This window comes from Urocitellus parryii, chromosome 1 (genome assembly GCF_045843805.1).
Source record: "Urocitellus parryii isolate mUroPar1 chromosome 1, mUroPar1.hap1, whole genome shotgun sequence".
Taxonomy (NCBI): Eukaryota; Metazoa; Chordata; class Mammalia; order Rodentia; family Sciuridae; genus Urocitellus; species Urocitellus parryii.
The window spans coordinates 101263904-101279898 of NC_135531.1; the positions used below are offsets into that span (position 1 = coordinate 101263904).

General features: G+C 38.4%; 1 protein-coding gene across 1 annotated transcript in view; it reads left to right on the forward strand.

The window, feature by feature from the left end:
- Positions 1 to 15995, forward strand: part of Stk32a (serine/threonine kinase 32A) — an 85262-nt gene that overhangs the window by 67734 nt on the left and 1533 nt on the right. The window contains exons 6-8 of the mRNA XM_026384437.2: positions 3539 to 3636; positions 11960 to 12076; positions 14666 to 14791. Coding sequence (XP_026240222.2) covers positions 3539 to 3636; positions 11960 to 12076; positions 14666 to 14791 — 341 coding nt within the window. The remainder of the gene's footprint in view (positions 1 to 3538; positions 3637 to 11959; positions 12077 to 14665; positions 14792 to 15995) is intronic.

Below are 15995 nucleotides of genomic sequence, written 5' to 3' on the forward strand. Positions count from 1 at the left end.
TAATTATCATAATTTTATAATGTAGACTAACACATGGCATGCAAGTTCTTTATTCTTTTTCAAAAATCTTCATTATCCCTATTTTTTGTGTAAATGAAGTTTAGAATCATTTTTGTAAAGTTTATGCATGCATTATTCCTAATATATTAAGTTTATAGATTTAATTTGGGACCCATTCTTTATATCCTGACCAAAATTTAATGTCTAGGTTTGGCTTTTTCTGTTTGTTTGTTTGTTTTTGGTACCGGGGGGATTGAACTTAGGGGCACTAGACCATTGAGCCATATCCCCAGCCCTATTTTATATTTTATTTTCAGACAGGGTCTCACTGAGTTGCTTAGTGCCTAGCTGTTGCTGAGGTTGGCTTTGAACTCTCTATCCTTCCACCTCAGCCGCCAAAGCTACTGGGATTACAGGTGTGCATTACTGCACCCAGCCTATATCTAGGTTTTTTTTTTAAACTGTGAAAATCAAAGGTTGGAAATACAAATACCTGATAAACATATTAAAATGTAATCAAGCTTATTAGCAATTAGAGAAATGCCAATTTAAACCACAATGAGATATAATTTTATACTCACTAGATTTGCAAAAACCAAAGTGTCAGTAACATCAAGTGTGAATAAGTAGATGAACAGAGGAGCTCTGATTCACTGCTGGCCATAGTGTGAACTGGCAAAACCACACTGGTGAAAAGTTTGTATCATTTAGTACATGTGAGGATGCACATCCCCATCCAGAACAGTCCCCCTTACTGGGATGGACCTAAAGATTCTTATAGGTGTCTAAATGTACAGGAATGTTTTAAAAAGTATTGTTCACAGTATTCCTAAGGTGAAAATAGCTGTCAATAATAGGAGTCATAGGTAAGTTATGGGATACTCATATAGCCTTAAACGTGAATAAACAGTAAGTGCATGCAGCAGTTTGCACAAATCTTAAATATTATTGAGAAAGAAAAACAAGAAACCAAAAAGTATAAGGAATGGGATTTAAGAAGACAGGCAATAGAGTAAAAAAAAAAATGTGCACTTTAACAATGTTTTCTTTATTGTAAAGCACTGAAATAAATCAAAGGCTAGGCAGCTAGGAATTTCCTTAGTCAGTTCACCCATAGGCAAAATTAAACCATTGTTTAGAAATGCATACATTGAGAGCAAATCTATATGAAAAAATAAAGAAAATCCTTAACTTAAAGTTCAGAACAGTGAGATCTCAGGAAGTGGAGGGTCAAGACATAGAAAATTGGGGTGAAATTCTACTTCCTGACTTGTGTGACAGTGGCATGGACGTTTGCTTATAGCTAATCATTATATCCTCCTTTGATGTTTTAATTACTTTTCTGGATGTCTGAATAGAACTACTTAAAAATAACACCATGCAAAATATATAGTGGCTCTTTTGAAGGAAATGTAGTACCTCTCCCAGGCAATCTGCTCTTTTTCAGGAGTAGGGTTCTTTTTGAAGAAGGGCTCCTCAGTATCTTTCTGCCCTGAATTTTCTGCTATTTGAGAACCCAAAGGATTACTCTATGCTTTAAAAAAGTATTTTTAGCTGTAGATGGACAGAATACCTTTATTTATTTATTTTATATGGTGCTGAGGATCAAACCCGGTGCCTCACACATGCAAGGCAGCGCTCCACCACTGAGTTACAGCCCCAGCCCAACTCTATGCTTTTATATGTTTCCATGATTTCTGTTCTTAATGTCCTACCAAAATCACTCAGTGCCTCTCACATCATGAATATTTGTCCAGTGAATGCATGTGCATCCAAATGTCTTTCTGTCTGAAAACAGAGGAAGCAGAAGAGAAAGTAATCATCACTCTGTGAAGTTGGGAAAGAAAAAAGAACACACACATAAAACCCAAGGATGATCTAATTCGACAGAAGACACCACTTTTATAGAGTAATGCTTATTTTGTTTGGCATTTTCTTAGCACAATGGATCTGGTTTTTCTTCAAAATTGTCTGCAGCTTCTCTAAGTGAGATGTCTGTCACCTGTCACCTGGGGGACTATCTGAGATGACCTGCTGTGAGATTGAAGGGGGAAAGCAGAAATGTAGTCCACTCCATCCTGTCTGTGGGAATGTTACGAGGTCAAGGCCATCATCTCCCCAGCTGCTCTGGGAGCTGCTACTTGCAGAAAGGATGCAGTGAAGCATGAAAAGTGAATTCACAGGGTATGAGGCTCACTTAGTCCTGCTGGATCAAGCTCGTAGTTGGGGTCATGCCTGGGCACTGGGATGTTAACTTCAACCTTTCTAATTGGATGCTGTCCATAGAATTTGAGTGTACCAGGCAGGCAAGTCAGTGTATGCAAGTCCCATGTCATATCAGTTTCCTTTGCCCAGAGTCAGCATCTTTCTACATGCAGCCTAGGACCAACCCTGTGTACCTTTAGCCTAGGTAAATTCCTCTTTTAGCATGGTTGTTTGCTTCTAACCAAGAGTACCAGATGTATTTGAACATTTTGTACGTGCCAGGCACTATGCTGAGATTTTGACATGCATTATCTTGTTTAATTTCTAACTCTGTAAAGATTGTCTTATTATTTTGATTTTGCTGATGAGGACGCTATGCTCTGCCAACTGACTTGCTCAAGGGCACAATAAATGGTGGAGGCAGAATCAGAACCTAGGAAGCATGGCTCCAGAGCTAACGATCACAACTTGTGGCTTAAGTAGTTGATTTATCCATTCACTCACATAACAAATTTCTGTTTATGGACTGTGATTGACAGGTTCTGTATTAGATACTAGGAATGTCATTTTGAGCAAATAGATAACATACCTATCCTTGCTTTGTGTTTAACTCTCTCTGTTCCACTCCTTAGGGTTTAGGAATATTCATGAAAAGGTATATAGAAGGTTTGCAGTGTGGCAAAGTGCTTAGAGCATGTCTAAACAAGGAGTCATCTCCAGGGGAAAAATTGTGTGTGGCCCTACCTTTCTTTGTGGTCAATTCAGAGAACCCTGGTTACAAGGTGTGAATGACCCACAGTTGTTTCAAAACCTTATATTTCCTAGAATGCCTACTCCCTCTTTCTCCTTTCCTTACCCCCAGTAAGAGTCTTCAAATGCTCCCAGGTGGCTCCAGGATAGACAGCCAATCCAATGTACCTTGACTCAAATACTGAGCGTTGTTTGCAACCATAATATGAATTTAGATCCTTTAATGCAAGCCTTCCAAATGAAGACAACATCTTCTCAGCCTTCTTTATTTCAGAGTTAATCACATATTTGAGACCCTGTAGGACCCAATTTGAAATAGGTGCATGATCTAACTAAGAGAAGAGTTTGTCTATTAAGGCCTGTACATGCCTGTGTGCATTGGTTGATGAAGAAGGCTACTGAAAGAGCTAAGAAAATTAGAAATTTTTGCCTGCTGTGAGCAATCTAGCAATGGATAATAATCATCCATAAAAGTGTTTATACCTTTTATGCTGGCAATTCTCCTCTGGAGGAACATGTTGGGAAAATAGGCTTATTAATGTCTTAGAGCATAAACCTTGCCTAACTTTTCTTTGTTTTTCAGCACCTGAGATGTTCAACTCCAAAAAAGAAGCAGGCTATTCCTTTGCTGTAGACTGGTGGTCCCTGGGTGTGACGGCATATGAGCTATTGAGAGGCCGGGTACAGTAGAATTGCATGTCCTTTTTGGTTATTCTTCCAGTATGTTCTATTTAAGTAAAAGAATGTATTGTTTGCTCTGAACCAAGCAGTTCCTTTGAGAGCTGAAAACAGCCATGTGATGCTGATAACACCTCTTGAGATTTCTGCACATATTAATTTACTGCCCCACATATGGGACCAACCATGTCAGTTAACATTAAATTTTACCAATAAAATTAAATGAATAATATGGATATTATAAGCTCCCCAAGAGGGAAAAATCAATTTACCTCACTAGATATTTTGAGTAAATATGTGTGTTTGTTTAAAGAAAGTCATTAGTAGTTACAGTACAGAGCTCTAATTCAGATACACCTCGCCAGGCAAGTGTGAATTATTAATACAGCACAACTCATGCCCTGTCTTGTTGGAATGCTGTCTGTCATTTGGTTCCAGGATTCTGGATTCAGTGGAAAATTAGTTTTTATTTCCTTTTTTAAAAAAGAAATAGTTCTTAAACCAAGATATCTTTTTTCTAGGAAGAAAAGATGAATATCAAACAAATGCTATGAAAATTATGTTATATTTGGTTTTGATAAACTATTGCATAATTCAGATATCCTTTTGAGTGTGCTAGTTCAGACATAACAAAATACTATAGACCATGTGGCTTAAACAATAGGTATTTATTTTCTTACAGTTATATAGGCTGGAACTCCAAGATCAAAGTGCCAGAAATGTTGGGTTCTGGAGAGGTCTATCTTTATGTCATGAGACAGTGACTTTTTTTTTATTGTGTCTTCATGAATGGGAGAGGGAGGAGAGAGAAAAAAAAGTGGAAGAGAGAGATATCTTTCTCTTCTTTTAAGGTCACAAATCCCATCATGAAGGTTCTGTTCCCATAACCTAATCCATCCCTAATTACCTGCCAAAGAACTGTCTCTATTAAAGTTAGAGCTTCAGTAAAGGAATTCGGGTCAGGACACATTCAGTTCATGAAATTTCACTCTCAGCCCCTTCTCACATGTCCTTCTCACATGCAAAATTTCTTCATCCGGTCCCAAACTAAAACCTAAAGTTCAAAATCTCATCCAGATATTATCTAAATCAACTATGGAAGAGACTCAAGGGATGATTCATCTTGAGGCAAAATTCTTTTCCCTCTGTGCATTTATAAAAATACAAATTTTGTACTCCTGAAGTATGATGGTGGCACAGACATATGATCGGCAGTCTGTTCTAAAAGGGAAAAGTGGGAAACAAGGAAGGAATAGTAGGTCAAAGTCCATTAAATCCTAAGTCTCAAGAATAATCCTCTTTGATTATAATAAGTGATGAATCCTGTCATTTGCAGCCACTTGGATGGAACTAGAAGATCTTATATTACATGAGATAAGCCAGGCACAGAAAGACAAATAGAACATGTTCTCACCCATTTGTGCAAGCTGAAAATTGATCACAGTAGGGAGAAGTAGCAAGCAGAGTACAGATACCAGGAGCTTCCAAAGGGTGGGAGAGGTGAATATCGGGTCAAGAAAGAGTACCAAAATACCTTGGGGGAAGTAGTGTAGGTGTATACATAGCACAGTAGGGTAACTATGACCTACAACAATTAATTATACATTTCAAAATGACTAGAGAAGAGTTTGAAGGTTACCAACACATAGAAAGGATAACATTTAAGGAAATAGAAATTCTAATTACCCCGATTTAATCCTCAAACATTGTATACATCACGCCCTATAAATAAGCGCAAATATTATAAGTCAATTAAAAATAGAATAAAAGCACAATCCTCTTTGGCTTGGTTATCTTCCCTCCAGGCCTCCAGGGCTGGCAGCATCTTTCTCATGGCTGAAGGTAAGGGACGGGAGACTTACTTAGTGACCCTTCAGGGGCTCTGTCCATAGGTATCTGCCATCCCACTTATAGGACTCTGCCAGGTGGTGGTCCTGCCCTTTGGAACTGAGGTAACTCTGACCCCAAGCCAATGCACTCAGGACCTGTGGTCAGAGTGGCAGCCCTAATGGTCTCTGAATCACCCTTGGGGTCTTCTTCCCTTACCAGAAGGATAGTGCATGTTCACAACCAGACAGCTCTATGGTCCTGCCTTGTGAAATCTAAGAAGTCTGTTAGTCTTCCTTCACTCCATCCCACTTTCTCTCTGGCCTTTAACTTGAACCATGAGTATCCTTGTGGTATAATCCCATCTCTATCTCTGGGTTTTTGTGGGGTTTTTTTGAGATATCTTATGATATTCCTGAGCCACACATGTCATCTCTTCTTCATTTGGTTGTTCAACTATATCCTTAGTGTTCTTTTCAGAACAAGCTGTCTCATTTCTTGCAATATATATAGGCCAAAAGTTTTGCAGCTTTTCAATTTCTGGTTCTTTTTCTGTCGTTGTTGTATACAATTTCTTCTTTGATTCATCCCCTTTCTTTTATATTGTATTGTAAGTAGTCAGGGGAAACCAAGCCACTCCTTCAACATGTGGTCTAAAAATCTTCTTGGTCAATACCCCATTTTAATGCTACAAGTTCTACCTCCCATGAAAAACTGGAACATGGTTCAGAAAGTTCTTGGGCCCTTTATAATAAGGATCACTTTCCTTCCGTTTCTGATAACATGTTCCACATTTCTGTCTAAGACATGATGAGAACTGTTCCTAAAATCCATATTTATGGCGTATACCTCAAACCTCTTCCAGCTTCTACCCAATAACTAGCCTCAGAGTTACTTGGAAATGTTTGAGTAGTTTTGGCAGTACTCCACTCCCCAGTACCTATATCTATTAGGTCAGCCAGGGCTGTCTTAAAAAAAAAAATTCATCTCCTGTGGAGCATAAACAACAGAAATTTGTTATCTTAATAATGGAGGCTGAAACTCTAAGTTCAAGGTGTCAGGATGGTTAGCTTTGGGTGAGGGATCCTTCCTAGCCTGCAGATGACTGCCTCTCACTGTGTCCCCAAGTGATGGGGATAGAAACCTCTCTCTCTCTCTCTCTCTCTCTCTCTCTCTCTCTCTCCCCCTCCCTCCCTCCCTCCCTCTCGTTTTTTCTTCTTGTAAGACTACTAAGGACCATAAGGGCTCCACCCCCATGACCTAGTCTAACCCTAATTATGCGCCAAAGGCTCCTGTTCCAAATACCATCATATTGAGGGTTGGGGCTTTCACATACAAGTGGAGGGCAGGACATAAGCATTCAATCCATAAGTAGCTGTGTACTGTCAGGATCCTGGTAATGGATGCAACTGGGATTCCTCCAAGACCCAGGAGTTGAAGACTGTTGCCTCCCTAACTTTCAGAACTCACTCATCTCCACAGGATCGGAACTGGGTATCAAGTTATCATACAAACACTGCAGCTAGTCTCACCTCTGGAGCTGATCTTTCTGCTTTAGTCAGCAGCCATTGTCCTGGCCTTATATCATTGCACCATAAATTCTACACTAAGAGTTCCATTTCACAACTGATTGGCCTGTTCCCATCTTATAATAACTGTTAGAAGAATAACTGTTAGAAGTTGGGGCTTCAGTTTGCTCAGGGAAGCAAAGACAAATGCTTGCTTTTGTAGCAACCAAAAAAAGGACTTCACAGTTGGATTGGATTCATTCACTCCATGTGGTTCATTTCACACTTCAACATTGATTTGTTCACTGTTCTTACTCCTCTGTTCCTGGAGATCACATAACACTATTGGTTAAGCAGATTCCAATCTTGGTGAGTTGTTCATGTTAATGGAGGTGGACCACTTCTATAAGCCAGACATGTGGGTCCTCCATGAGTGGCCTCACATAGGGCCTGTTTTTCTCCTTCCTCTGTTTTCTTAAAAATAGCTAATGAATATGTAGATATAAAGTTATTATACAAACAAACAGGGAAGAGATGCATATCATTTAGATTGTAGAAAATCTCTGTTCTTTCCCATCTCACCCTCAAATTCTTCTCCCCTGACGACGTCGTCCCCTGGCTCCTTATCTAGCACCCTCTGTGGTTCAGGGCAGCTGTGTTCTGCCCTCATCTGCTGTAACACACAGCAAAACAAAATCTGAGCAATGAATTAAAAAATGGAAGCAACTTTCTAATATTCTTTAAATAGAACTGGGATTGTATTTAATTATCACATATTCATAAGAGGTCTTCTTGCCTGGCTGCGAAGAATTTTGCTAAGAAAACAGTTACCCCCTCTCATATTATTTTATCTCTAAGTTAGTTCCCTGTGATCTAACAACACTGACAAATTTACTTTCCTAAAACACAGATATGACCTTTCCTTCAAGACAAAAATGTTTTGCTCCCCAGTTCTTTACGAATGCACACACCCCCACACATACACACAAACACACCTTCATATGCCGTAAATTGGCATTCTTGGTCTTTAGAACTAGGTTGACTCTTCAGAATTTGCTTCCATTCAAATAATCTTGACCCCTCAGGAACTCACAGAAGCCTCTGTATTTCCTCCTGTTCTTGAAGCAAGCCTCGGGCTTTTTCATCTCTTCTTTCTTTGCCTATAAAGATATTTCTAAGACAAGCCCTCATCTTCTTAAAAAGTCACTCTTTTTACATTTGGGAAATGCTAAATTGAATTTGAATAAAGTTAAAGATTTACATGCAATGTGTACTCTTATTTCTATGAAAGGATGTGCTCTTGAACTACCTCAATTTGATGTGGGAATGGCCTTCTCCGGATCTCCTTGTCTTACAATCCTGCCCATACTTTATTGCCTATGACAAGTGGCACTTCCTCCAGAGGATCTTTCTGTGAGTTCTCCAACTAAACTGACCTGACTCTCTGTCAAATGTCTAGGTATTTTCTGTTATGACCTTTCTGAATTTAAGCTTCTTGAAAAAATACAGAAAAACCACAAAAATGAAAGTAAGAAACCAGTATCATCCTAAAGGCAAAGAAAATTTACAGTTAAGAAATCAATCCCCCTGTGACCTTCAGACCCACCTTCAAGAATTAACAGTTTGTTATATTTACTCTCAAATCTTTTCTGTTCTCATAAGGATAATCTGTCTTCATATATGGAAATAGATATGATTTGTTGTTGTTACTTCACTGAATTTTTAATGAGTATGTATAAATTATACAGAATAATGGGTTTCATTCTGGCATATTTGTACATTGTGGCATATTTGTACATATTTTGATCATTTCCATCTCTCAGTAACAGAATCATGCTTCACCTTTCTGTTGAGATTTATTATTTTTTCATATATAACATAAAATGTATAACTTTCTAGATCAGAACACCTAAACTCATTTTACTTTTTGGGATTAAATTCATTTTGTAAATATATAGCCCTTAAAAATTTTTCCAGATATATATCTAGTTTTATGTCCTTGTATCTTCTATAGATTGTTAATTTCCTAAAGGTGAGGAGTATATCTTATATAGTTCAGTATTATCCCAGCATTTAATTTTTGATAGATACATAATAAATGTGTATTGAATGAATGGAGTAACAAATCACTTCAGATCAATTTTGACACATTCTAGGAAAAACCACTGAGGAGGTTATATGTAATTATGTTTAAAATATAGCTAATCTGAAGAAAGGGAAATACTAGCATTTAATTACAAGTATCATCATCGCTAAACCTCAGAGGAAGTTTGATAAACAATGACTTCCTCCATATTTACAAATTCTTATTTACAGAAAAAAATACATGCTTCAAAGAGAACATATGCTTAAAAATGATTCCTGCAGTTTCTGAGCTGATGGCAGTCTTGGTGAAGGGATCCCTTAACTATTAACCTGCTGCCCTGTCTCTAAGTCTCTTAGTTATCCCATTGCCAATGAAAGCCATGGATCCCTGGCTTGTATAGCTTTGTATTACCCATAAGGATTAATTTACAACAGGCATCTCTGCAGTTCTTGCATCAAAATCGTACATCCTTCCCTGCAGCTCTTTATGTCTTGAACTCACAAAATATGACTATAGTCACAACATATCATTTAATTCTAACATTTTACTTTTCTATCTTGTTCATTCTTTGTACTCTCGCCTTTAATGTATATTCTACCTTAAAATTGTTAGACCCTGTAATATGTCACAACTTTCATGTTTCTTATACATTGTATCCCATTTATTGAAATGTATGTGTTTCTCTTTGTGTGTATGATCCATATAAGTATTTATGTATTTCTATATGTAGATTTTAGGCTGCTCCAACATAGAAATCACAAATCTCTTGCTCTCTGTTGTATCTCCAATGCCCAACAGAGGAACTGGAAGATAGTAGGCTTTCAAAAAATATTTGTTAGATGAATAAATATGTATTTTTGGTAATTGATGAATTAAAATAAATTTTTAAAATTTTGAACTAGAAAAAGTAAGTTAATGAATAAGATAAAGACAGTTTGATTATTTTTTTTTTTTAATTTTGATCTGACAGGCCATGGAGATTATTTTAAAATGTGAAATTCAGTCATGTGGCCTTGTAAAGTAAATAAAGAAAATCATACACTTTTAAACTAGTTGCTTATGGCATTCATAAGTTAATTCATTCAAGGCTTTCAATTGTTTTGTTTTGTAGATGGCCAAGAGATAACAGGTTTAGGAAAAACAATGAATTGAAATAAAGATGAAATTTAGGAAAAAAGAAAAAAATCCATATACAAATTCATATAACCCCAGAATCTTGTATATGCTAAGCCTGGCTCAACTCCTGTGTTGTGGTGGATTGTGGATGAGTCCTGTGGAAGACCCTACATTGCCCTGAGGCTAGTAATAGCCAATAAATATTGGAAATGAAGCTTTTAGCACTTCTTTTTCTGATATTGAGTTGAGATATTATTTCCCTATATTATTACTGTGACAAATGGCTTAGCTATGGTCCTTTATTTTGTCTTGAGGGAAGGAAAAACTGTTGTAGTTGTTTTGAGACCTTACTTAAAAAGAATGAAAAGTTCCACCTACTCTTTCTCCTAGAGGTCACCTTCTGGCACTGCCTGGTTCCCAGAGTAATTAACATTGACTTTTTATGAGTAGAATTAAGTCTTTCTTCACATCGTGGTTACTGAAGACTCATTTTGTCAATCACTCTTCACATTTACACCTGCCCTTTTCTACACTTGTATCAGTAACGATAAAAACAGCTCTCCTGTGTTGTATCTAGTGGGTGTTTGCCACTCTATGGAGAACTTTACAGTATTATCTTCTCTGATTCCCCCAGAAATCTCATGAGGTGGTTCATTTTGCAGCTGAGGTATCTTCATGTTACAGATGAAGAAACTGAAATCCAGAAATTGAGTGGCAGAGTTTAGTACCCGAATCCTTTCTCCTCCGTCCTTGAATCCTTTATTTCATTATATTACTTCTTAATACTGATTTACCAAATGGAAAAACATAAAACCTTTCCTTTCCCTCACTTTAGTTCATCAGTCCACAGTCATTTATTAAACATCTGGAAATGGCCAGGCAGGTGGTAAGTGTGTGTATACATACTAATTGTCCCACCCGTTAATTTAATGTAGAAATTTTGTTTGTTCAACAAACATGCATTGAACACCTGCTAGGTGCTAGGTCGCATGGACAAGAATGTGAGTGTATTATACTTCCTGGTTTCAGTTCACACAAAAGAGCTGAAATTTCCAGTGTTGGTGAGTCCTTTATGAAATAGAGAAATCAATATGGATAAATGCTGCCCTCTAGTGAGAAGCTGTGCAAACCATAACAGATCCATAGTTCCATTTCTTTTCCCAGAGTTGAAACTATGGATGAACTTGGTTCTCAGGGAAATTGGAAGGAAAAAAAAAAAAAAAAAAAAAAAAAAAATATATATATATATATATATATATATATATATATATATATTGTTTTGCTTCATAATATAATTGGGGCTGAGGCTGATGGTTTCTGGGGAGCTTTCTGTCCTGAACTTCCCTCATTATATTTAAAACAAGTGAAAAGAAGGGCCGAGCAAAATTTTGGGTTTCTTTATAATCAACTCTTATATAACTTTTTGAATTTCTTTTAACTTTAGGTCCATGCTCAGTAGTTTGTGTAAATACTTACATAAATTACCTTATAAGCCAGTTTCATCTCAGAGGCTGATTCACCTCATGAAATATTTTGTTTGGATTAGTGGAATCACACTTTTAAAATTTTGTGATATTTCATAAGAAACCAGAAGTTTCTGGCTTCTCTTTTTTAAAAAGCAGGAGGTGTGGCAATGCTTGACCACATATGCCATACATAATCAACTGGATGGGGTGGTAATTGATACAGATATTTTATTGGTTGAAAACTTAGCTTGGGAATATTTACATGATTTTTTTTTCTTTTGCCTGATAAAAAATGAAGACTCTTCCTTCTTCTCTCCCTTTAGAGACCATATCATATTCGCTCCAGCACATCCAGCAAGGAAATTGTGCACATGTTTGAGACGGCTATTGTGACTTACCCTTCTGCCTGGTCACAGGAAATGGTGTCACTTCTTAAAAAGGTAAGAAGGTTGGGGAGGGAAAAGTAATCAAATTATGTTATAGGCCACACTGAAAACCAGCATTCTACATAATTATTATGCACCCACAGAAAATGGTAAGAGGGAAGACTGCACGTCAAAAGGAAATGAGCTTCTGGGTGACACGTCCCACACCTGCAGTCCCAGTGACTCAGGAGACTGAGGCAGCAGGAAAGCACATTTGAGGCCATCCTGGCAACTTAGTGAGACTCTGTCTCAAAATAACAGTTAAAACTAAAAAAAAAAAAAAAAAAAAAAAAGGGGGAGCGGGTGCTGGGGATGTACCTCCACAGAATGCCCTAGGGTTCAATCCTAGGACCACTACAAGAAAAAACAAACAAACAAACAAAAAAAGCATGCTTTCCAGTTTAAGGTTTAAAAAGCTAGAATTTAACATTGGGGCAGTCATTCACAATAATACATATTTCTAGAATGGTTGTGCAGCTAACAGCTTTTAAATACATGACTTCATTAAGTCAGTCCACAAATACCCCTGGAGGTCTCAAAACTATTCTGTCCAGATGGAAATCTTGATCTCTGTATTTCTTGGCCCTCTTCCAGTGTTCCCTCTCTCAGTGACTGGCCCCTCCATACTCCATTTATGCAACCCAGCAACCAGGACTCATGCATCATCTCCCTGTCCAATCCATCACCACCAAGTTCTGAAATTTGACATTTTAATATCATTTGAATCTTTTACTTTTCAACTCCACTCCTATTTTCCCAGTTTTGTCTTACATGCTTTTGCCACTCCGTTCTGTCTTCCACTCTGCCCTGTAGTGGTCTGTTCAAAGGACAGTGCAGTGTCTTCCCATTGCTCTTAGAATAAAGATCAAAATAATACACACAGTGTTTGAACTGTGGTCCTTATCTTTCCCTATATATAACTGCTTTGGCTTTCTCCTTTTCCTTCACCTCCCCTTCCTTGGCCTCACATAACATTCTCCCACTGACCACATGGCCTTTGCACATGCTCATCTCTCTTCCTGGAGCACTGCCTCCAGTCGCAGTCCCTCCCACTTCATACCTGAGATTGCTAATACTCAACATGATTCATTGACTAGTTTTAGTTCATGCCTCCTATAGGTACATTATAATACCAGATATTAAGAGAAGCATTTAGAAATATTTATAGAAGTTTGATGTTGCTGTAGTGTCTATGCACATGGCAAATGGATCTGTCTCATTGAATAGTCTACAGCTTGTTTAGTTGATGTTGAACTCTAGTTACAGGCTGTACATGGTGTGGAGCTGCACACTGGCTGGGCACAATGAGACCACATATTAGTTTGCATGGGTCAGAAATTAAAACAAGCAAACAAAAAACACTGGCCCTTCTACATAGTTGGAGAAACAGCTTCAGATCTTAGCTCAAATAGCACTTCCCTGGGGAGCCTGTCATTCATAGCATTTATGCAGTTTGAAATTACACGTAGCATTAGTGTGATCCTTGGGTTGATGATTATTCTCTCAAAAGCTGCATGGAGGTAGGGACCATGTCTGACTGTGTGCCGTGGTATTTTCAGCATCTCCTGGCTGAAAATGTGGTATTTGAATGAATGAGGTACATAGTTTTTATTGGATTTTTAGGGCACCCATGTTCACCAAGAAGACTAAACACAATTATAGTAGGAGCTCAGTAGTGTATGATAAACAATTACACGAAACAGATGCTGAGGTGCCCAAGAGGATAGTCGTGGTTGCTGTTGTTGCTGTTTTTAAAGGAGAGAAAATTTCCCAGGTTGTGCTGGTAAGGGAAAGAGATTAAGGAGCTAAAGATTCCAAATCTGTGTCTGTTGTCTTTGAATCAAGTTCCCTTTTTTAGAATAGGAACATTGCTATTAGTAATATCACAAGTAAAGAATGAAGGGGGGCCATTTTTCATAGCAAATTATTTCTCAGTTGTAAGACTGCCCCACGTCACTCCCAAATTACAGCCTGACTTTCCTCTCCAGGAGCATTCCCAGGGGGAACTGACATTTCCCCTTTGAGCCACACTGTTGATGGAGTGGTTAGCAGGGAAAATCTTCAACTCCAGTTATTAACCCAGAAAGAACTATAACAGTAACCTAGCTACACCTTATCTGTGCCACGTAATGGATATTGAATTTAATTGTAAAAACAGCTAAAATATTTTGTGGGGGAAAAATTCGTCTCACTTGTAAAAATGTGTGAACATTTACCACCTGATGCGAACAACTTTTTATATTCATGTCCTTATTTAATCCCAGATACAGCCTTGTGAAATAAGCTGTTATCTCTTTATTACAGATTGGTAAACTGAGGTTGAGAAAACAAACATGCCATAGTTAGTAAGTAGGAAAGTCAGGAATCAAAGCTGTGTTTGAATGAGTTGGAAGAGCTGTTTGTATTTGTTACATGGCAACCTGACTCCTAGTGTTGATTGTGACTCTACACTGTGGGTATTATTAGCATGTGGATTTAGAGAAGGGGGCATGACCTTGTCCCCTTCAGTCCTGTACATGACAACACTGAGAGGGGATTTGAGTGTATTCTTTGTCCCCCTGTTTTGACCTTCCTCATGATATTAATGTTTTATTCCATTGGCAGCTACTTGAACCTAATCCAGACCAACGATTTTCTCACTTGACGGACATTCAGAACTTCCCATATATGAATGACATGAACTGGGATGCGGTTTTGCAGAAGCGGCTCATTCCAGGATTTATTCCCAATGTGAGTCAATCCTAACAAGCCCACATAACTCCCATTCTGTTACATCATCACTCTGTGTGCCTGATCAGAAAGTCACACCAGTGTTGTAACAGAGCTCAAATATTTTTGTATGAGAAAACACATGCCATGCGGGGAAAGTTGATCACCAAAAGTCACCTAGCAAGTGGCCAAGATGGATTCTAACCTATGTCTGGTCACATCTGGGGATCTAGATCCTAAGCACTCTCTGTGCTGTGCTTTTATTGGAAAGGATTTTTAGTCCCTCAAATAGTCATTTCCATGAATCTGCTAGTTGGAAAAAAAAAAAAAAGTTTTCTCTGACTTCAAAGATGTCCTCATAATTTGTGTCCACAGAGATCTCTTAGTCAGAGGATTGAAAACTGTGGAGGAATTCATTGTTACCACTTGCCCCTCCTTCTTTGCTAGTTTTATCTTGTGGATTTTTATTTTTTAAGGATCAGTCGCCAAAGAGAAATAATTCCCACTGAGTGAGTACCTGACCAAGGGACATCTGTGTCCCCTGACAGACTGCTGGTGAAAGCTTAGGCCGGGGCCGTAGTGAGGCCTTGTCTTCTTCTCTCGGCCTGAGGCCTGAGTCACACATTCAGTAACACACTCAGTTGTGGGGTTATTGGGAACAAGAATGGCCCCATTAGGGACTCAAAGGAAACAACTCAGAGATTTTCATTATGGGCACGTGGGGATGTGACCTTGAGAGTGAACTGCTGGGCAGGGGTGTGACAGCGAGAGGGTCAAGTGGAAGTGCAGAGAAGGAGAAGCACAGTGTGGTGGGATCCTGAGCATGGAAATCTCCACCTTATGGAGCAACAGAATAGGGAACTGAAACTCCTACCTGTCACTCTGTAGCGTCTATGGGACAGCTTGTGCCTGGCTGATGTGGACAAGATGCAAGTCTGGGTACCACCTGTTGATTCTGTTCTTCTCTTAGCTGCATGTTGCCCTGAGATAAGCTCTCTGTCACAGTTCTCTGGCTCCTATGAAACTGAATCATTTGAGGCCATTATTAAAGGGTAGGTAGGGTCTCCTATTCAGAAGCTCTGATTTGGAAAACCTGGCCGGAGACCTAGGAAGTCAAAGAAGCCAGACTCTGATCTATGAGAACACACTTTGAGAGACCTGAAAGCTCAAACTGTAGAAAAATTATTTTAATTTGGTGTCCTTTGTTACTCCCTGAGAAGTAATT